The 24,236-nt window shown below is 47.2% G+C and overlaps 1 protein-coding gene across 3 annotated transcripts in view; it reads left to right on the top strand.

Annotated features, from left to right (window-relative positions):
- The window catches only part of CD5 (CD5 molecule), a 139,410-nt gene that overhangs the window by 57,227 nt on the left and 57,947 nt on the right, over positions 1-24,236 (top strand). For all 3 annotated transcript variants that reach the window (XM_085651454.1, XM_085651456.1, XM_085651455.1), the window contains one exon: positions 11,235-11,558. In XM_085651454.1, coding sequence (XP_085507580.1) covers positions 11,235-11,558 — 324 coding nt within the window. The remainder of the gene's footprint in view (positions 1-11,234; positions 11,559-24,236) is intronic.

Genomic DNA, 24,236 nt, shown 5'->3' with positions numbered 1-24,236 from the left:
TAGCATTAGTAGAATTGTATGTGCAATATTGTATGATAATTCCCATGAGTTTTTTCACCTTCCATCACTAATCACAGGGGCAATTTATTACAATGCCCTCTAGAATCACTATAAAAACAGTGTCTTCAGCTCTATCAAGGTGAGGAGAGCCTCTTCGACTTACAATCAGCATGATTCTCCATCAAGGTTGCTGACAGACAACATGGTGGATTCTCATGAACTGCCTGACTTTGCAGACTCCAGGCTGCCTGCCTTCCAAAATCAGATACACAAGACCTATAGCGCCCCCATCAGGTGGTGGATCTATCAGTGCTAATTAACACTGAGCAGGACTTAATAGGAAGAGAACTCAATTAATGTAATATATTGTCTGGCTTTATGTTCTTTACTCCATGTTCATTCACAGTCCCACGGTTCTGCAGTAAACTTCTGATCATTGCTATAAACTCTGGACTAGACCAGCTTCGAATAAAGGCTTAAAAACATTATGGACGTGATTTAGATTTCACAGTGGTGACGGATAGCCCGTCCGCCGAATTCTAAACTCCATTATATCCTATGGGATTTATATTTTGGCATGTGGGATATATATGACCGTTGTGACGGAGTAACCCGTCTTCCAAAATCGAAATCAGGCCCGTAGTCAGATTCATCGTGGGCGATCTCTTGAGAGGAAGAATGAATGGATCCCACTTAAATACCTGTGTCTCTGACAGGTATCGTTACTTTCCTAACACAAACTCCCTCTGGGAAAATTAATTAGAGTTTCATGGGACGCCACATTTTTCATGGGGCTAAATGTTAAGCCGGTAAGCCTGCACTTCCATAGGGCTAACAGAGGGCAGGTAACACCTCATGCAGCCCATGTTCCCATGGCACTATTTGTTTGGTATCGCCAAGAGTACACATGGTGTAGGCTGGGAATATCAAACACGAAATATTGACGACTCACAATATCATGACCCTAATATGGAGGGACAAAATATGGACAAGTAAGTTCTATACATTTTCTATACCTAACTCCACATATGCGTACCCTGGTGATATATATATATTCAAGGTACATAGATGTGGAGTTAAGAACAGTAAATCCAGAGATCCACAGTAAGGTGGGAGTGCATGTGCCCAGTGACCCTAAGCTAAAGGAAGAACGGTTCTAGACAGTGTTGTTCCCAGCGCTAGTGGTTCACGTGCATCCCCAGTGTGCGCATGCGCAACCACCCAAGTCGCGGAGCCTCAGAAGCATTTCTGCTGCTGCGCTACCGACATCATTATTCACTCCCATTTTTGCAAACACGGGGACAGCTTTTTTAAAAATAAGCCCTTCTGTCTTTAAAATAAATAGATTCTACACATTTTTGTTTCTCTGGAGTTGAAAATCACTGACATCCTATTTTCCTTCTTCCATTTACCCTGCATTTTTTTTCGTTATGAGCCAAATGTATTATTCCCTTCCGCAAACCAGGCATGTTGAATTTGGCACACCAACTATTGTCCGAACAGGGATGCGACTTGTGATGTGACCTATGTGCTAAAAGGTTTCACCCTGAATTGTACATTCAAAGGGCATCGCAAAACACAGAGCCTCATGAATATTAATCATTCAGGTCATAATGTGAGACCCCCTGTGATTGGCTGTGAGTGCAGAGATAGAAGCCTCCAGGGACAGCACATCTCCATCTCCGAGCTGTTTCCTTTAAAGGGACAGGAACTACTTAAATCAAATACCATTTGGGGAGGAGGAGCCTAGCGCTTGACCAAGATGGCCGCGTGAGCTTAGAGCTCCCGAGACCCTCGCGCCCTCCGTCGACTATCCTGTCTCTAATCCTGATGGTATGCATGGCACCGTGTTGCTGAGTTGTCAGGGAGGCGATTGATGCTACCCGCGGTCAGATTGCCCATCGGGAACCGGACTTACGATCGGCGGAAGATTGCGGCCTAACTCCCGGGGATGCCAGGGGCTAGAGTTGGCAGGATGCCCGACTCCTAGTTGATCAACAACGGCCTGGCGAGGTGTGAACTGTCGGACGGAGGTCCTCGCTCTTTCACTTTCGATTTCGTTCCCTTTGTCTGCCCGGACACTGTAGAGCTCTGGGTGGCTTTATTACCCCAAGGACGCTCGGCGGGCTACTCTGGCAGCACAAGGCAGACCTGCTCACTCCTTATTCCTCTCTCTGAGAGGGAACAGTCTTAACTGCATTGGACTGCCTGGAGTCCATTATGTCGGGCAAAGCAGAAGGGGATCGGCTGAAGACTAAGTCCACCAGGCGGGGAACGTATTCCCAAGTCAACAGTATGGACCGCTACGCCCTCCTGAAAGCATCGCCGAGTGGATCGAGCCAGGCGCCGGATGCCCAGAAGGAGGACTCGCCTGGGACACCGGAGCTCTCCCTACAGGATGTCATGGGCGCGCTCGACGGGATGCAGACCTCGATGGGGAGACAGTTCGAGGCCCTGGCGCATAAGGTGGATGCCATCCTGGTAGATGTCAATCTGATCCGCTCGGACCTGGGCAAGACGAACGAACGCGTTAAGAACCTGGACCACAAGACCACGGGCCTCACTGATGATGTTGCGGATCTGCAGACCGAGGTTCGGAAGCTGAGGGCCGAGAGTGACCTCGCCGCCCGCCGGCTGGAGGACTTCGAGAGCCAGGCCAGGCGCAACAACTTGCGCGTCATCGGGGTTCCGGAGTCCTCGGATGAGGCTTCGGCGGACCTGTTGGTGGAGGATTTGGTCCTCAATCATCTGAAGCCTAAGGGCCTTGGAAAGTTTTTTGCGGTGGAAAGGGCCCATAGGGTGCCGGGCGGGCGGCCCAAGGCGGGTGCCCCGCCGCGGCCGATTGTCGCCCGGCTCTTTCATTTTCGAGATCGGGACACTATCCTGCAAGCTTCGAGGGTGACGGGCCCAGTCCCCTTCCAGAATGCGTCGGTGAATTTTTATCCGGACTTCACCCAGCAGGTGCAGAGACAGAGACAGAGCTTCCTAGGGGTGAAGCGGAGACTTCGGGACCTGGATCTGAAGTATGCCATGCTTTTCCCTGCCAGACTACGGGTGGTGCATGAAGATCGGACATTCTTTTTTGATTCTCCTGTTATGGCCGACGAATGGCTGGACGCTTTGCCCCGGCGACGGACGGGGGACGACACAGCCGAGCATGGAGACAGTGGCCGGGATGGACAGGGCTGATATCTCAGAGCCGGCCTGACTTGAGTTGACCATACTTGAAGATTTGAACAGAGTGCAGTAACTGTGGAGGGTCGCGGGAGGACGAGGGGTGCTCTTTTCCTCCCTTAGGGTACTTTTTGTAGATTTTTTGTTTTTGTAGGGCGACAGGCACACTGCAAGTTGGGGGGGCTTTGTAAGCTGCAGCAGGGGTGCAGGGTGGGGGGAGTTTTGGGGATTTTGAGTTTGTTGTTGGGGGGTTTATTTCTGCAAGGCATGATGATTATCCTCAGGGCTGTTCCATGGTGGCTCCTCGGGTGTGGGGTGGGCCTCTTTCCGTTTGAGGATGGGGGGTAGAGGCTTAAGTGTTATAAGCTGGAATGTTAATGGTTTGGGGGATCGCATCAAGAGGGGGATTGTTTTGCAATTTTTGAAACGCTCAATGCCAGATGTTGTCCTGCTGCAGGAAACGCATCTCATAGGTAATACGTGCTATGCCCTGAATAGGAAGGGGTATAAATTCATTGCACACTCGGGATTCTCTTCTGGGTCCAGGGGTGTGGGCATCCTCGTTAGAGCATCGTTGCCTTTTGAGGTGGACTCCACCATTGTTGACGATAGGGGAGGTTTGTGGCGGTGGCGGGGCGGTGGGAAGGAAGGACTTTGGTTTTGGTTTCGGTTTATGTCCCGCCGGCCCTGCAGGCCTCCACATTTGCTGAACTGGGCAGGGCTTTGCTGACTCTCCCGGGGGGAATGCTGGTAGTGGGAGGGGATTTCAACGCTGTGGGCTCCGGACTGTTGGATAGATACCCGCCCAGGGACACAGGGGGGGCTCAGAAATGGCTTCCAGACTTCCTGGATACGTTTGGTCTGATAGACTGCTGGAGGCTCCGGCACCCAACACAGAGTCAATACACGTTTCACTCCGGGGCGCATGGTAGCCTCTCCAGGATTGATTACCTGCTCACTCTGGCCGCACATGCCTCGTTGATATCCGAGGCGAGGCACATGGCACGCGGTATCTCTGACCATTCGCCAGTGTGGATCCGGCTGGATCTAGGTCGGGAGGGAGGAGGGAGGGTGGCCCCCATCAACCCATGGTATTTCCGAGACCCCAAGATGCGCAGCGCCCTGGTAAAGAAGGTAGATAATTACTTTAAGGACAATCTGGGAACCGTGGACTCGGCGGTGTCGCTGTGGGAAGCTTTTAAGACCGTGCTTCGGGGGGAAGCCCTCTCCCTGGTGGTGGCTGCCAAGAATCGGAGGGATGGCGAGGTGTGGCAAGTGGAGGAGGAGATCGCGGCCCTTGAGGGGGATATGGAGGAGGAGGTTACAGAGTCCTCACTGCATGAGCTTTGCTTGAAGCAGGCGGAGTATAGGGACCTGGTGACGAACGCCGCTAAGACCCTCAGTAGGGAACAACAGGGCCGCCTGTATGACGTTGGTGATAAGGCAGGGAAACTCCTGGCGTGGTTGGACAGGAAAGAACGGGTCAATAGAGTGGTGCCAGAGTTGACGGGAGAGTGGGGAGAGGCGATTGTGGAACCTGAGGGGATTGTGAAGTGTTTCGCGGAGTATTTTCATAGGGTTTATTCCTCGGTGTCGGACAGGCCGCCCGAGGACTCGTCTGATCTCCTCCGTGATATCGAGTTGCCCTGCCTCTCTGACATAGATAGGGACGATTTGGATGGTGACATAACGGTTGACGAGGTAGCGGGGGCGATTCGCGCTTTAAACTCGGGTAAGGCCTCTGGACCGAATGGACTGCCGATCGACCTGTACAAACTGTTCCCGGATAGGGTCGCCCCTCACCCGCGCGCCATGTTTTTGGAGGCGCGGGGGGATGGGATCCTTCCGTTGGATCAGCGGCTGGCGTCGATCGTGGTCATACATAAAGAGGGTAAACCCCGAGATAGGTGCGCCTCCTATCGGCCAATTTCACTCCTCAACGCTGAGCCGAAAATTCTGGCCAAACTCCTGGCTACCCGTTTGATTAGGGTACTTGGCGATTTGGTCCACCCGGATCAATCTGGCTTCATCCCGCACCGAAACACAGCATTAAACCTTAGGCGTCTTCATGGCGTCATCGCCAGGGCGGGCACGCTGCGTGAACCGGCTATTGTGGCATCTCTTGATGCCACGATGGCCTTTGACACGGTGGAGTGGGCATACTTATGGGCCGTGCTGGCCAAGTTTGGTTTCGGTCGCGGTTTTGTGAGTTGGGTTCGGTTGCTGTACGAGGGGCCACTAGCGAATGTTGTGGTGAATGGTCGGGCATCTACTCCGTTTCAGCTTGGTAGGGGTACTCGGCAGGGTTGCCCCCTGTCGCCTCTGTTGTTCGCCCTCGCCCTTGAACCGTTGGCTGCGTGGATACGTTGGCACCCGGATATACGGGGCCTTCGGTGGTCGCCTGATCACGAGGACCGTATTTCGCTTTATGCCGATGATATCCTGCTGTATCTTGCCTCACCTAAGAAGTCACTTATAGTGGTCTGTGACGTACTCGCATCGTTCGGTAGGAACTCGGGGCTTGTGATTAATTGGGGCAAATCGTACTTGTACGTTCTTAGTGGCGAGGTCCCACCGATCCCTAGAACATGTTCGATACAGGTTGCCCAGCAGGGTTTCGTGTATTTGGGGATTTTTATATCCATGGATCCTGCTGTGCGCTATGAGAGGAATCTGCTCCCCCCCTTGGCACGCTTGAGGCGAGATGTTGAAGGTTGGCGGAGGCTGCCGCTCTCCCTTGTTGGGCGTGCAGCCCTGTTCAAAATGATGTCTCTTCCCCGCTTCCTCTACGCCCTCCAGAACACCTTGGACTGGGTACCGGCCAAATACTTTCGGGAGGTCGAAGGCCTCCGACGGACGTTGCTGTGGGATGGGCGGCCGCGAATAGCTATTTCAAAGTTGACGCTCCCATGGTACGATGGGGGCATTGCGCTCCCAGACATCCGACGGTACTATTGGGCCACGCAGCTGAGCGCGATCAACCATGGGTTTTATGGCCCTGCCCTCAGCCCTGGGTATGCCATGGATAGGTGGCTGCTGCGTGGCGGCAACTACTACAGGGCGTTGTATTCGCGGTCCTTAGACTCGTCCCTCACGGGGCCCAGAGGTGTGGCGGTGCGTGTATGGAAGATGGCGACTGACTCGTTGGGCTGGAAGGATAGGCTCACCCTCGCTACCCCATTGTTTGAATCGGAAAGATTGGGAAGACTCTGGCATACGAAGGGCTTTGATAAGTGGGACCTGATAGGTATATCCAAGGTGGGAGATGTGCTGCATAAGGGGAGGGTGAAGTCCTTCGAGGAGTTGCAGACTGAGTATGAGCTAGGGCCCTCAGAGTATTTCAGGTATATCCAGCTGCGTCACGCCCTCCGATCAGTCCTCGTGGAGGGTGAGAAGGTGCCGGAGTCCTCTCCCCTTGAGGACCGAGTCCTTGATGGTCATATGCCCGAGAGCACGATCTCGCTCATATATAAGAAGTTGATTAACGTCCGGGCAGACATGCTTTTGGGGCTGAGAGAACAGTGGACTAGGGATGGCCTTGAGTTGGATAATGAGGACTGGCAGTCAGCGGTTTCTTCTCCTAAGGAGGTTGCGATCCCGTCGCGTCTGAGGCTGGTGCAGCTTAAAATACTGCACCGGGTGTATGTGACGGGGCCAAGGCTGGTCCACATGGGATTCTCGGAGGACGGCCTGTGCAGAAGGGGATGTGGTATGGTGGGTACTTTCCTGCACATCATTTGGGAATGTGGTGTCATTGTGGAGTTCTGGAGGAGAGTCCATGCAGTTATGGGGGAGGTGACGGGCACTGCGGTACAGCCGGAGGCGCGGTGTTGCCTCCTGAACGTCTGGGGGCCCACTGACCTCGATGAGGCGCAGACCCAATGGGTGACTCTGGGTAACATGGTCGCTAAAAGGGATATCGCGCGATTGTGGGGCTCCTCGGGACCCCCTACACTGACCGCGTGGAAGGAGAACATGGACTGGAGCATGTTTAGGGAGAAGACGGTCTACTGCTCTAGAGGTCGCCCCCGGAAGTGGCATGCCATCTGGGGGCGGTGGAATCAATACAGGGGGGGAATATGTCTTGCCCCGGATCTGGAACCTCCCGAGGAACAGCTTTCCCCCTGACCTACTTTCCAGCACAGTTTGGTTTTAGGAACCGTTTTGGGCCTCTGCTGTCCCCCTTCTTCCTCCGTACACAGTCTTGTAACTAGTAGATGAGTGGGGTCCGGCCTCCCCTGGGGGCTTTCGCCATGGGCTTTCAATGTCCTTGCCTTGCTGGGGTTTGTTGTGAGTTTTTTCTGTGTTTACTTAAAATTGGACCTTTGCATTACCCTTTGAACTGTATTGGGGACACATCACTGTATCTAACTCTCAATGCTGCCGAACCTCCGGGCTGTCGGCTGAATAGCTGTATCCTGAATTTTGAAATAAAGGTTTTCAAAAAAAAAAAAAAAAAAAATACCATTTGGGAAGACACTGGGGAGCAGGACCACTGCCTCTTCCCCGGAGGACACCAAGTCAATTTCCAAATGGGAATCTGTCCCAGCGGAGAGCTTTTGGCAGGCCTGCAAAGCACCCTTGGGACCATCCGATCCTCACAAAGTGGGGTGTGTGAGCTTTCCTCTCTCCACTTGCTCCAGTTACCCCAGAGAGGCCTGGGCATCAGCACAAGAGAACAATTGCTCAGTGGGACATGCATGGCATCCCCTTATTTAATTTATTTGTCCTAAGTGGGCAACCTCGTGCTCTGGGACAGATGCCACAATTGTAAAAGATACAAGCACCACCACACTCTACTTTTCAAGATACTCCCAGGAGAGTCTGGGTCCCAGGAGTACTGATATCGAAGCTCGGGGAGCCCCAGGGCATGTCTGAGGTGGCCCATGAAGTGAGGGTTCGCCCTCTCACCCATCTGAGCAGGAGAGCCAGCACATCTGTTGTCTTCCCCTTGAGCAGGCTGGAAACAAAGAGACAGGAGGCTGGCTTCTAGGAGTATGAGCCAAGCGTGAGAGGTCAGCATGGGCTGTGGGTGTTTGTGCCTCCCTCGCTCCCCCCGAGTTCAGTCTCAGGTGCCCAACTGGGGCTGAGCACCCACTGAAGAAAATGTAAAAAGAATCACAAATGTCATATTAAAAAAAAAGAAAAGAAATAAAGGGAAAAAAATATTTTGCAGCACGAGGTAGTTTTTGCCAAATATAGCCTAAGGGCAGGGCAGGGGATTGCCCCACATGCCCAAATGAGCATGAAAGGAAATCCACCCCTTAAGACCGCATGTGGGTGAAGAAATTTGATTTTCCATGCCCCCAAGATGGCTGGGGCACCACCAATGATACAAAACTAGTCTTGGGGGCTGCTAGGAGTGCAGCAGCCCACACAGGAGCCCATTTTCAAGAACCATAAAGTCACCTTAGCTCTCTCATGCATGACCCTGAGAGTGCTAAGGTGACTTCATGGTTCTCGTTGAACTGGTGAGAGGTGTTACAATAGTTCACATATTCCTGGAGTTGGTGCTTTAAGGTGCAGGGATCGTTTTTGTTGGGTCCTGAGCTGCCATGGCAATAGTGTGAATGTTAAATGACTTAATTGATGACATCACTCATGACATCTCAGTCATAGCCTCAGGACTTGGACATTGGACTTGGACTTTGTGCGTAGGCTTCACAAGGCCCCGCACTCAACCCTCCACAGGCATCAAATATTCGCTGTACACAATCTTCAGACATACATGGGACAAGTTTCACACAGGACTTATCCTGTGGCCAGGGCCTGCACCCCTCCACAAGCGGTCAACTCCTACTATGCACAGAGTTTTTTATATCACTGATGACATCATCCAATGACTGTGACAGATTCTTATATCCCTTTTATTCCAGAAGGTATCTGCGAGCTACACATAGATCCAATGTTCTACCACTTCTGTGGTGCTAATGGGTGTAACCTTTGCAACATGACATACAACATATCTGTGAAAGCACCCACATTTACCATGGATTACACTCTTTTTTACTAGAATTCACATGCGTAATAAACATAATGTATCTGTAGATATTAATGTCATCTGCAATTTGTTGAACCTTAAATATTATTCAAAAGAGTTTTTGGTCATTATTTACCTTATTGAGGTATCAGTTAAATACCTAGAATTTGAAGTCATTGGCTTCATACTTATGCTTTAACCACTGATGAGGCATGGTTTTTACAATACATCGCACATATTCTTGAAATGAGCAGCATGACGTACATCATTACAACAACGCTTACAATCATTCTGCGACGTGAGCTGGTTGTGACAGGCCCATAGATTGTGCATTTCTCAACCATGTATAATGTATAAATATCTGTAACTTATAAATCTCTAGTTTATATGAAAATTGTCGATAACACTACATGACAACTCTTTAATATCAGCATGTGCACAGAAATCCACAGGTGAAACATTAGTTGTAAACACAAGCTTTCGTTTTTCGCACATGTTTTGGTAAAGGGACTTTGACATAGGCCACAACCTATTTGTAACTTGCGTCTGCAGCTCTCACTAGTTGTGTTCAGTCTCTATTTTGTTTAAATGAAGTACTGTTTGCACTTAAAATTTTGCTAGTAGTTAAATTGTGTACTGAATCAGACTTGTTGCCAGGACTACACTATTTATATTTCATAGATGTATATATGTACGTACAATGCACACATGAACATACAATGCACACGTCAAAACCAAAGCTTAGGTGCACCACTCAAAATCTTTTGCCAAAGAAGACCATTTTAGCCCGTCCGTGCTGAAGATACGTCCCTCTGAACTGGTGTTTTTCATTACATAATAACTGCGGTTGTTGCTTACTTACTTGATTGGATTATAATTATAACAGTGCCATAATGGGACGTCTGGCTGTTCCAGATTGAATACCTTGCAAGGGATTTACTCTTAACCTGCATAAAATATACAGTGGCAGAGCAGGACATTATCAAAGTGGGACTTGTATTATTCAGTTACTGAGTGATGACTATTTCTAATCAAACGGCGTTACAACATAATACAATTTTTTCAGATGGGCATAAGTTTCCTTCAAGGGAATCCCAGAATCAAAATATACTTTTTGGAGAGAGTCTTACTCCACCTATATTTATTGCCCTAAAGAAGTCCCACAAGGGGACGAAACGCGTCGGCTGTTCTGTGTGTTGAATGCTGCATTTCAGCAACGTGATATGAAAAAGAAACAATAAAAGAGAAAGAAAAAAAGAATAAATTCATGAACTTTCTTTCTTTGATATGGACGCTAAAATTATCTTCTTTGTAAAAGTTTTTTTGAGTGGTGCACCTAAGCTTTGGTTTTGAATTGTCAAGTTCCTGTTGGAACAAGTACTGTGATGGTGGGTACTATACAGTGTGCACACAGATCCCATTGAATATAAGGGACTTTACACAAGGAGTGTAAAAACAGGTTAGGTGCTGATAATTGGAAGGTTCCACTGTCAGGTTCTCCCTTTTTTATGTATACAATGCACACGTGTACATCCAATTAGTGTATGCAGTATGTTTGTGGGCCCTTTGCTAATTGCTTTCTTTTCCAAAATGATAGAGTAGTTTATAGAGTAATTTAAGGAGTAGTAGCTTGGATGATGTCATTTAACATGTCATGAATGATGTAATATGTGAGGTCATAAGAAGTGCATGGTGGGGGCACAAGTTATATAGTTAGTTCACTGGATCATAATGAATATATGTGGTATTTTGTTTTTTTTTCAAGCATTCGTTTATAACTGATTTCAACACCTAACTATAACGTTATTTTAACTGTTTTATTTTCAGTGGATCGATCTATCTATCTATCTATCTATCTATCTATCTATCTATCGATCTATCGATCTATCGATCTATCGAACTATCTATCTATCTATCTATCTATCTATCTATCTATCTATCTATCTATCTACATATAGTTTGTTTCCCTGCTCTCTTCTGCTGTTCTCGCTCCTTTCATTCACTTCCAATGTACTAACGTTTGTATATATAACTATATGATTGGTCTCTTCTCCCCATTTCCTTCCTCCCTCTCCTCCAGACACCCCCCGATTCCGGCTGGTGGATGGCGCTCACACCTGCTCTGGGGCAGTGCAGCTCTACTTAAGGGGCTGGTGGGGGTCTGTGTGCCTCGTGGACTTCCCCAGGGCAGCTGCTGAGCTGATCTGCAGGTCGCTTGGTTGTGGCACCTTTCTACAACTTCTCAAAGGAAGCCACCGGGCCCCTGTGTGGGCGTGTCCAAGGGCCCCTGCCCTGTGGAATCTCAAAGGCTGCCTGACCCCGGGTGGAATCAGCGACATGGAGTCGTGCGCCATTCGGGACCTTCCAAGTAGATGCACAGAAACCGCCCAGCTTATCTGCTCCGGTGAGTAACAGCTGTGGGGTCCAGGTCTTCAGAGGGTCTATACCTTGAGTCCATCATATGATATCATTTTTAGATGCTAATGACAGTGGATATCAGTAGGTATTCTGATCTCCATATCCCACTACCTAGTGCAGCTAAACGGACCTTACTTGTTCGTTGGCTTCACCCAGGCCCCCAATTCTAACTACCCCGGGCGAGTTGAGGGCCTTTAGAAACTCCGTTCCCTGCTGCACGCCGCATTCGAATGTTTACTACATTTATTCAGCATTTATACTATACTAGACCCAAACGAAGCCCGTTTCAGAAGCTGGGACTACAGACCTGATTGAGTCATGTTATCGTTTGGAAATCGTAGGCCTGCAGCCAGAAGGGACAGTTGTACGACTGCGATGAGACTGTCTTCAGCCAGGACAGCACAGTTACTGAATGAGGGCCACATATCTTCCTACTGCAGCCTGGAAATCTCCTCAGTCAGTGGAGGCTCTAACTGCCTAGAGGAACACTTCCGGTCCATCTTAGAAACAGGAACAGGAAGCCATCTTAGAGGCGGGAACCGGAAGTGAGAAGTGTGGGAGGGGCTGCTGGGTCATGGAACGGGCCCGGCTCTAAGCATGGATGGGTGCGATGCATGAGGCTCGGCGTGGTATTTACAGGGAAGCTGAAGACACTTATCATTCGGGGTTGATGGAAGATCAGTGAAAGAAGAGGCGCTGCCCACAAAACCCACAAGGCAGCATGAGACATTACTGGCATCTCAGATTATCACATTACTATTTATTTATATTCTTGTTTATTGTATTCAGAAAATGTACCTAGCACTGAAAATGGATCTCTACAGTGATAGACCTACATGAATATTTGTGTGAATCAATATTTTGAAAAGTGTTTGTTTTTTCAAGATATAGGTAGCCAGGTAATGTCAGTTAGCAGTCACCAAGGTAGGACAAGGAGGGTATTAACTAGGTCAGATTTCCAGAATACGCACCAGCTATGCATAAGGTTCAATGTGTATAAAAAGTGAGCAGGACTCTGGCACTGCTGGTCCTCCATTGGACACCCCTCTTCTAAGACATCCTAGCTGGGTCAAAACACAAGTCTATGCTCGAGCGCTTGAACCTGGAAGTGCTACTCTCTTAAAAGCCGCCACCGCTCAGGGTTCAACCGCGCCTCTTCTGAAGGGTGGGAATTCTAGCTAGCGGACCCTTCAAAGGCGTTTTCTAATGATGAGTGAAGTAGCTCAGTGGGGTGGGTGTCTACTATAGCAATTAGTAGTAGCCCATTGGTCACAGATGGCACCCTGACAGGGCTGACTCCAGCATTCATTGTTCTGAGGTCCATAAGCAACTGAGTGGAGTGTTTGCAGTGTGCTGTCAAAGAGGCCAAGATTCTTGGAGTGAAAGAGGATTGGGAAATGGAGAAATGTTGATGGAGGACCCCACCTTAATTAGGAAAGAGAGAGCAAAAAGAAATATAACAAATGGTAACAAGGGAACGAATAAAAACAAGGATGGAGTTAAAAGTGGTGGAGCTATTTTGCTTGAAAGGGAGTATGGGTTGAGGTAGTACTGTGCAGGACAGCGAGGAGACAGTGGGTAGGGTTTGTCCTTGATTGTGCACCGACTCAACAACATGTGAGGGATGGAAATGATTCAACCACGAGTTTGTCTGGCTCTGTCTTAGATCCTGAGTGTGTGCCCTAACAGCTGGGTCTGGGCTTCTCCTCAAAAGTTGAATTCACTTCAAAGCTATGACGCATAGCCCTCGAGCAAGGCAGTAGTCAGAAAATTAAAATAACCCCCACTTTGAACCACAGCTCTGATGGCACCAAGCAAGCAAAGCCCAAACCTCCATAGAAGAGCTTGTCTTCAAGCATCTATCCATTCTTGCTTTAATCCTCCTATTCACACTCTGATATCTACCATTTTACATTTACATTCTGTCATCGGTTTATTCTTTTATCCATTATTCAGTCTTTCACCAGATTTCCATTTACTTTGCCATCCTTTCATCCACCCATCCAACCTTCCATCCATAATTTTCTCAGATTTCCATTTACTTTGCCATCCTTTCATCCATCCATCCAACCTTCCATCCATCGTTTTCTCAGATTTCCATTTACTTTGCCATCCTTTCATCCATCCATCCAACCTTCCATCCATCGTTTTCTCAGATTTCCATTTACTTTGCCATCCTTTCATCCACCCATCCAACCTTCCATCCGTCGTTTTCTCAGATTTCCATTTACTTTGCCATCCTTTCATCCACCCATCCAACCTTCCATCCATCGTTTTCTCAGATTTCCATTTACTCTGTCATCCTTTCATTCACCTATCTATCCATTCTCTCACCCACTCATCCACCCATCCTCTAACCCATTCATTCACCAATCCATTTACCCATCCATTCTTTCACCCACCCATCCACCCATCCCTCTCATTCACCCATCCTTTTACCCATTCATTCATAAATCCTTTCACACATTCATCCTCTGACCCACTGATCCACCCATCGTTATACCCATTCATTCATCATTCCTTTCACCCACCCATCCATCCTTTCACCCACCCATCCATCCATCCTTTTACTCACACATCCATCCTTTCACCCACCCATCCATCCTTTTACCCACACATCTGTGTGCCAACCCATCTATCCTTTTACCCACCAATCCTTTCACCCCTCATCCATCCATCCTTTCGCCCAATGATTCATCCATCCTTTCATCCACTCATCCATCCATCCTTTCATCTGACCATTCGTTCACCTACTCATTCATCCATCCATTCACCCACTCATCCATCCTCCTTTGCCTTTTCTATCTGCCCATCTTTCGGTGCTTCCTTGCAGAGCTAATTGTCAGCTCCAATCTGCCAAGTTGCAGATAACAGAGGCCAATAAAGAACCTCACCCCGCTGTAGGTGGCAAGCAAAGCCCATACCTCCCTAGAAGAGCTCTCTTGTCTTTTCCATCCAAGCATCTATCCATTCATGCTTTAATCCTACTATTCACACACTGATGTCCACCATTTCGCCTTTACATTCTGTCATCCCTTTATTTTTTCATCCATTACTTAGTCTTTTACCGTTTGATCCATCCATTGACTTACCCATCCATCAATTAAGCCTTTCATCCATCCAATTATCTTTTGCCCATCTATTCATCATCTCAAATTTCCATTTATGTCATACATCCTGCCACCCTGATTTCCATTTACTCTTCCATTCTTTCACCAACCCATCCATCCATCCCCTCAGATTTCCATTTACTCTGCCGTACTTTCATTCGCCCTGGAGCATATACCATGGACAATGGACCATGACCAAAGGCCATTAGTCTGTGGGAAGTCCTTCTGCTATGTCTTATCTTGAAGACCTGCTCCCAACCCTGAAAGATATTGAGGAAAGTGAAAAAACCTCTCCTGGAGAACATCTTTCATGTTTGTCTGACAGGATGGGGGAAGCAACATACTAGCTAAGAGGTGCCGAAGCCTTATCGGCAGAAGGCTGTTTTTGGTTGTGCCGCTCAAAAGTAGTGACTTGCCCCATATGCTGCTTGAATGGTGCCTACCGAATGAGTGAAGAGTGAACTGGGTCTCTCTGGGCAGTGGAGGTGGGGTCACCATGGACGTTTGCACATGAAACTTGGCTCCACCTACCATACAGAGAAAACATTAGAATGTGCGTGAATATGGTTCATATTTCAAACTGTTTATAGGATTAGATGTTATATACTCAAATTTGTATTTCAGAGTTGACTGATGGTAACTGTGGTTTGCACTTTTTAAGTTTCAGCACCTAGACGTCCTTTGTAGTAGGTAGTCAACATTCAGCCCATCTGGTCTTTTTCTTTTTTAGAGGAATAGTCGATATCAGTGAATTACATTTGAAATGAATTGATTTTAATGTTCTTTTGTTTTAATTAAATTTAATTATTTCCTTTCCTCATACCTCTAACAATATGAATCTACGAAAATGCACTCATTCGCCTATGTCAATCCCTTCAGCTCAGACTTTGCAGTGAGGCTGTAATAGTTCATGAACTAGCCCAAGTTCACACTGCTATTCTCAAATGTAACTTACACTAGTGAGTAATATACACGTTTAATTTACTTTTACGTTTTTGAGTAACAATCTATATAGTGGGGGGCGCTAGAGGGCGCGCAAGCAGAATGGCCGCACTGGTGTGAGGCTCCTGCTGCCTGGACAGGAAATCCTTCATTTATCCTGCTAAAACTGCTGATCCTCCGACGAAACTGTAGAAGTTAAACAGTCACTGAAGCGTTGGTTGTAGAGTTAACGTTTATTAGACAACCCTCTATCAGCTTCCCCACAACAGCAGTAACTGATCAGAACCGAACACCCAGCACAGGACATTCCAGCGTTCTGGAATACTACGCAGAGAATTCCACCCCGATAGAACACAAGACATCACCACACATTTCCCTCCTCTAAACATTCTAAAAAAAAAACAACATAATAAAGAAATATAAGTAACAGAAAATCAAAACCCAAATATAATATAAAATTGGAAAACAACTTTGGTACACTTATATTCTCATCAATCCTTTATACATCACGAAACCTGACAGGCTTGGGTGCACTCCTACTGCTTCTGCGCAACACAGGAAACGTACAATCATCAGTGACACTCTTGCTGCAAACCTCTGTTAATGCGCTTCTTTTACTAACTCCGCTCATACATTGCACATCCTCCTCCTCCCTATTCCTACTAACTTTATGTACTCTGTTCTTATTCCACCAATCACAACCTTTAACCCTCACAGCATTTCTTGACACCGCATCAACCTGTACAGGATCTCTAAATTTAGAATTTCCTTTCACCACATGTGTGGGATTCTTGATACGAACCCAATCACCTACCTCAATCTTTATTTGTTTTGCACTCACTCTATGCTTCTCATCATAATACTCCTTCATCTTCCCCTGATATTGATCAACCTTGTTTCTCATTGACTCATCACAAGGGTTCAACCTGTCCATTTTAGATTGAAAAGACCTCAACCATGGAGGACACAATTTCGACGCAGAAACACGCCCCCTCATAAGTTCAAATGGACTCTTACCCGTAACAGCATTGGGAGAAGTGCGATGAGACCACAACATACTCTCTACCGCCTCATTAACAGGAACTGAATTCTGTACAGCCCACTGTATACATTCAACCAAAGTCCTATTCATCTTCTCCACTAACCCATTAGCTTGCGGGTGATAAAGAGCAACTCTCTTATGAACCATGGCATTCTTCTGCAGAAAAATCCTCATTTCACTGGAAGTGAACTGAACACTGTTATCCGAAACCAACTCTTTAGGTAAACCTTCCTTCTGAAAAATCTTCTTGAGAGAATTTAAAACTGATTTTGTGTTTGGCTCTTCCATAAAATCAACCTCCCACCATTTACTAAAATAATCCACAATGACCAAAGCAAACTTGTTTTGACGTGGTAACATATTAAAAGGACCAATGAAATCAATGGCAATCTTTAGCCATGGCCCCTCAGCTAAAACACAAGGTTGTAAAGGTAAAGCTGTAAGTTTGATCCCCTTGTCACTATTTGCACAAATGACACATCTTTCAATTTTATTATTAATTTCGGTGTCCATGGCGGGCCACCAAAAATCTTCTCTAATTTTCCTTTTCGTAATAGTTTGCCCCAAATGTCCCTCATGACCATTCTCAACAATTCTGTCCCTTAGGCCAAAAGGTGGAACAAACCTACCACCTCTCATCAAAATCCCATTTTTTTGAACATGAAGTTCATCTGCAATTTTTGCATATATTTGTAGATTAACAGGCAACACACGTTCTCTCGGCCATCCTTCGATCACACATTTTTTTACAATGGCAAGATCTGCATCATCATCCATACCCTGAATCCATTCCATTTCACTAATAGCCTGACCTTGGCAGACATCCACAGAAGCAATCAAACATTCATCCAAGTCCTCGTCACATACATCAAATTTGGTTACACCTGACATTGGAGCACGTGATAGATAATCTGCCCTCACATTTTTTCCCCCAGGTATGTATTCAATCTTGAAATCATACTGCAATAATTTCGCACTCAACCTTGATATTCTTGGTGTATGATCTCTTATAACTGTACCAGTCAAAATATTAACCAAAGGTTTATGGTCCGTTTGTAAAACAAACCTCCTTCCCCAAATAAAACACTTGAACCTTTCCACGGCCCAACAACATGCTAATAGTTCTTTTTCGATCACAGAATATATTTTTTCACTGTCTCTCAATGATCTAGATGCAAACCCTAATGTGACCTCTTCTCCATGTCTGTTTATCTGAGATAACGTCGCACCCAAACCTTCATTACTTGCATCTACAGTAATGATACATTGTCTTGAAGAGTCAAAAGGTGCCAACATGTTTGGAGAACTGATCTCTTTCTTTAGATTCTCAAATTCTTTTTGACACTCAGAGGACCACGTGAACATTTTTTTTTTTTTAAGCAACTCCCTCAAGTTCGCCGTCTTGCTTGAAAAATTCTCTACAAACTTTGCATAAAACTCACAAACTCCTAGGAATGAAGAAACATGTTCTTTTGTTGTTGGACACGGTGCTTTAACTATCGCGTCAACCAGACCTGGTCTTGGTGAAACTCCTTTTTCCGAAATAACATGACCAAGATATTCTATACTGTCTTTATTGAACTCACATTTTTTCCGATTAGCAACAATCCCCGTTTTTTTGAGTCTGGTAAGAACTTGCTCCATTAATTCATCATGATCCTTTATATCTTTCCCTGCCACCAGGATATCATCCTGAAATGTCACAACCCCTTTAAGACCTTTCAGAACATTTTCCAATACACGCTGGAAAACCGACGCGGCAGATGCTAGTCCAAAAGGCATTCTCTTGAATTGAAAAGTACCGATGGGAGAAACAAAAGCCGTAAAATGTTTAGATGAATCTTCAAGAACAATTTGATGGTAGGCGGAGGATAGGTCTATTTTGCTGAATACCTTAGCTCCAGAAAAAGTAGAAACAATGTCATCTATACGTGGTAGAGGATGTGAATCTACCCAAATTACCCTGTTTAAACTCCTGAGATCCACACAGACCCTAAGTTGGCCATTTTTCTTCCTTGCGATAACCAAAGGAGATAACCACATAGAAGACTCGATTGGTTCTATTACACCATCATCGCACATTTTCTTGAGAATTTGTGACAGTTCATCACGTACACTAAATGGAACATTCCTCAGTTTGTGTTTCACTGGGACTGCACCTCTCTGCACTTTGATCAAATGTTTAAAACCAGAAATCTTTCCCAATTTCTCACTGAAAACTTCTTCATATTTTCTTATCCATTCCATTTCTCTAGGTGCCTGTACTGAAAGATTAGCACATGGATGTTCCGGGATCAAAGAAACCTGTTTTTTCTTTCCTGGCCTGAGAGTCATGCCAAATAACCCTTGGTGGTACCACCCTAGAATATTCAAACCTTCCTTTGCAAAGTATATCTTCCCAAAAATCACTTTTCCCTCGAACATCAATTGACCCTCAAAATACCCTGTGAGATCTATCTTTCTTCCATCATATGTGAAAGGATTTCTATCAGGAGGCAATAATGATTTATCATTCCACATTTTCTTAAATAGTTCTTCAGTAATGATGGTCATTCTTGCACCAGAGTCTATTAACAAATTCAAACTCTTACCATCAACTAGAATGTTCTCATATGGATCAACACAATCCTTCTCATCACTCTGAACTACGACCACCATTTCTCTGTGAAATTGCATATTCATATCTTCATAATCTAAGTCACTGTCAACCACTGTATTTACTTTTATGTGTTCTTTTGGTGTTTGGCAAACTTTTGCAAAATGGCCAATTTTGTTACATAACTTACATTTTACATTCAAGGCGGGACAAGGACGCCCATTAAAACCATGTCTTGTGTTACCACACCTGAAACAAATGTTTTTTTGGTTGAAGAAACTTTCCTTTCCCTCTTTTTTTTTTATAACAAATTTCCCTTGACCTTTTTGTGCTGACCCCATACTCTCCTTACTGACTTCTTTTACAACTGACACACCTGAATCTTCATTTTTTTTTTTAAGTTCCCTTGACGATTTTTCAGATATTTCTATACTCTTCACTATATCTATGGTTTCAGAGAGTGAGGGATTTTTCAACGTCAATAATTTTTGCTGAACCTTCTTGTCCCAACATCTAACCACTATCTGATCCCTAATCAGCTGCGATGTGAAATTTTCAAACTCACATTCCGCTGCTAAAGTACGCAAAGCAGCTACATAAGTAATAATGGTCTCGTCCTGTTGTTGTTCCCTTGTAAAGAACTTGTGTCTGTTTACAATTAAACTAGGTGGAATGTCATATTGTTTTTCTAACTTCTTCACCGCTAACTGATATTCATCTATATCATCTTCTTCTTCACCCACCTCATACGGTGGTAGATGTTCGTAAACAGACTGACCCTCAAATCCTAAACTGTGTTCCAATAAGAATTTTTTCCTTTCTGGACAATATCTAGTACCCCCAATAGCACCCAAGTATTTTGTGAATGCTCTATACCAGGACCGCCAGGGAATAGGTGGATCCCCAGGAACCTGAAGGAAAGGGGGCGGTGCATTGATACTTTGCATAGTGTCGGCACAATAACCCAAACTTTTAAATAACAAAATAGTAAATATAATGACCAAAATGTCTCACACTCTACACTTCCCTAAATAAACCCTTCAGTTAACCTACTATTTCTGTTCTGTTTTTTTTTTAACAGTACCACTAGTATAACCGTGCAAAGTTAACACACTTTTCCTTTACAACGTAAACATACAAGGAAAAATTAAACCTACAATGAACGTTCACTATATTTCGCTGTTTTCCCAAAAATAGACGATCTTGCTTCAAATGTGCGCGTGTCACAGTGCGTTCTGACTGGATGAATTCTCCTCGTCGTTTCCTCGTTGTTGAAGATACCACTTGACACACCAGTTAACACACTTGACGCTTGACACGCTTGAAATTGATGTGCGCGTGTCACAGTGCGTTCTGACTGGAAGAATTCTCCTCGTCGTTTCCTCGTTGTTGAGGATACACCACTTGACACGCAAGTAAACACGCTTGACCCACTTAATATTAATGTGTGCGTGTCACAGTGCGTGTTTTGCTGAATGAATTCTCTTCATTGCTTACTCCTTGTTGAGGATACACTACTTGACGCGCAAGTTAACACACTAGACGCTTGACACGCTTAATATTGTTGTGTGCGTGTCACAGTGCATTTTGGGTGAAAAACTCTTCCTTGGTAATCATCATCACTTGTCAAAGATGTTTTACATATGGGCTGTTACTTCGTTCATTAAATATTTTCATTTTACTCAACCGAAAGACACTTGTCGTTTTTTTAAAAGTCAATGTACGCGAGGTTGCTAGGTGAAGCTCCTGCCTAGTTACCAACACGCACCACGTGACGTTTCCAGCCCTAGCTAACCAATGGACACATGGTTGCTATGCGGATCAATTGCCTAGTTACCAAGGTGTTAAAGTTACCGGTTCATTTTTTTTTAAAAACAAAAACTTTATGAATATCCGCTCATTCACGCTGCGATACACACGGGGAGCCGATCCTTTATCTACGGGTATTTCGTGATGACGAGGGAAACTCCAGGAAGCGTAAGTTAATTTTTACTTACAATTTCCCTTCCCCTCTTGAAAAGACCCGTCTTTTACATTTCTTCTTCACCGGCACGCGTAGATCCTTTTAGGGTTGCCTTTACTTTTCAATCGTCGCCAAATTGTAGAAGTTAAACAGTCACTGAAGCGTTGGTTGTAGAGTCAACGTTTATTAGACAACCCTCTATCAGCTTCCCCACAACAGCAGTAACTGATCAGAACCGAACACCCAGCACAGGACATTCCAGCGTTCTGGAATACTACGCAGAGAATTCCACCCCGATAGAACACAAGACATCACCACAGAAACCTACACTCGGATGCCACTTGCACTATCCTGCAGCCTCGGCGAAAGTTTGGAGGCCGTGCGACCTGCCGCGACGAAGTTAGCTGCGGCACAAGCTGGAACGGGAGCAGAGCTGAGAGGAGGTGGAGCGTGCTGCCCGCCGTGCGATCTACGCCGGACCGATGTGCGCCACGCGGCGAGTGGGCCCAGACGGAGACCAGCTACTGCGGTGCCCTGCTTTCTTGAGGGACTGGCTGCGGGACGAGGGGGGCAATGTGCAAGCGCAGGACACTGCCTGATATTCCCCCCCCCCCCCCCGATGGGAGCGGCCTTGCTGTGCGCCGAGCAGCGGAGCAGCTTGCGATCTGCGGTGAGAGGTGCCGTCTGCGGGGGAGGCCTGCCGAACGCTGTGGTGCGAGGGGGCGAGGCGGGCAGCTGTCGGCAAGTGCTGCTTAACTTTTGAGGCCTGGTGATTCGGGGGTGCCTCCCCTTTCCCTCCCCCCCGAACCAACGAAGATGGTCTGAGTGCACGGGCGGACAAGCGGCGGAGTAGGCAGTGTTGGCCACCGCATATTGTGCCTCGGGGGACCTGCTGACACGAGGTGTTAATGTTGGAAAGTTACGCCTGGGGCTTGGGGGACCGGTGCAGCGCGAGAGTCCTGTGCAGCGGGGGCTCCGTTTGAACGGCTGGGACCCGGTGCGACCTCCCGCTACGGGACGCAGAAGTGGTGGTGAGCGAACCTGCTCACAGGGAGACGCCGGACAGTGAAGCGGTACCCCGGTGGCAAGCACGGATTTCTGGGGCTCCCCACTCCGAGAATTTTGGAAGTGACACTCAAGTACCTTGGCGCATCTCCTGCTCGTGAGCCCCGGCGGTGCGGGCCCCATTCCCTCCGCCACCGTGGGTTGCTGTGTGCCACCGGTCCCACTGCCTACTGTCTGCTGGAGTAAAGGAGATACTACGTGAGGGTGCGGGATCCCCCCCCGCCTGGTGACTCGGGCATACCCCCTACTACCTTACTGGCGTACTGGAACGTAGTAGCGGAGGAAGGGCGTTCACTGCAGGGCCAAAGTTTGTTTTTCCACCAAGCTTTCTACGGATGCCCATGAACTGCGACGGCTGGCTCTCCGCTGGGGACGACCGTGGCGGAGGCCTCCCTCCCTGCTTGCAGTCTCTGCCCGAAAGTGCCGGTATAGGCCGTCCCGTAACCTAATACTCGTTGCTACGGTCACGTCGTGCTGCAACCAGGACCTCTGTCTCCTTCCACGCCCGAGAGGAACGTGGAGTCCGCCCCTTGCTAGCTGCTGCGGGTCCGTGTACGAAGACCGCGATGGGTAAACAAGATAGTCGGCAGCCTAAACTTATGTTTGAGGCCCCAGCGGCGAAAAAAGGAGTGTGGAGCGCACAGGATACGGGGAGCTCCCACAGCTTGCCCGCGGCTGACGCGAGTTCAAGCTCCCAAGCAACGGACTTACAACAGATGATGCAGGAAATGAGGCAAGGCTTTGCTACCATAGTGGATAAAGTTGACCGGCTAACGTCGAGAATGGACGCCTTCGCACATAAAATGGATGTACATGAAGAACGCATAACTGAAGCTGAGAGGCGAATATCTGATCATGACGACACCACAGCCTCACACACCACGCAGCTCTCGAGAATTGACAATGTCTTAAGAGTTATCGCTGCAAAGAATGAGGAGTTGGAAGCCCGCAGCCGCCGCAACAACATTCGTGTGGTTGGTGTGCCAGAATCCACCAATACGGGGCGCATGGAAGAATACGTGGAGAAGATACTCCTTGCCTCCGTTGGGTCTGAAGCATTTTCTAAGCAATTTATCGTCGAGAGAGCACACCGCTCTCTTGGGCCGCGGCCCAAACCCGGAGCTCCACCAAGACCCATCATTGCACGGCTCTTAAACTACCGGGATCGGGATGCTGCGTTGCGGGCTGCGCGCACGAACCATACGCTCTCGTGTGATGGTGTCCGCTTTACTGTCTACCCGGACTTCACGCCTGTCGTTCAGGAACAACGGCGTAAATTCCTCGAGGTTAAAAAAAAACTACGTGCCCTGCAAATTGACTATGCACTGCTGTACCCGGCAAAGTTGAGAGTCACCCACCAAGCAAAGCAACACTTCTTTACGAATCCGCAACAAGTGGAAGATTTTTTGAAGGCTCTAAAGACTGCGCGGGCTGAGCGACACATCGGTGACGAGGAAGAGCATGAGGATGAACACTAGTTACACGGTCGCGGCTTTCTGTTGCCTGGTCTCCGAACTTGAGGACTGCTGAACTGCTGGTATTATGGAGGCCCACCTGATGGGCACGTGAATGTGATGGCGCCGGACTATACGAGAATACCATGGTCGGGTATAGGACAGTGGTTGGTAATGTATTCCAGGCACCACCCCCCTTTTTCTTCCCTTGATTGTGGTAAGGGGCAGGAAGTAGGGGGTGGATATGGGCACACTCTGGATGAATCCCATGGGGTGTACCCCAATGACCATATTGACAATGTTGCTCTTGTTGAGCTGGCTGTTGGGAATTTTGGGAGGGGGGTGGGGAGGGGATACTGGCAAGTTGGGGATGCTTCAGTGGGTGGGGGGTGGGGTAGGAGTTTTCGCGGTGACTCTGGTCTCCACCGTTACCTTCATTGCTTCCAGGGCCACTATACCCAGGCAGATAGATGTGCATTGTCCGAGATATAT

Source organism: Triturus cristatus, chromosome 4_1 (genome assembly GCF_964204655.1).
Source record: "Triturus cristatus chromosome 4_1, aTriCri1.1, whole genome shotgun sequence".
NCBI classification, from domain to species: domain Eukaryota; kingdom Metazoa; phylum Chordata; class Amphibia; order Caudata; family Salamandridae; genus Triturus; species Triturus cristatus.
The sequence above is the reverse complement of the archived record's forward strand: the minus strand, read 5'-3'. Positions and strand labels throughout refer to the sequence as shown.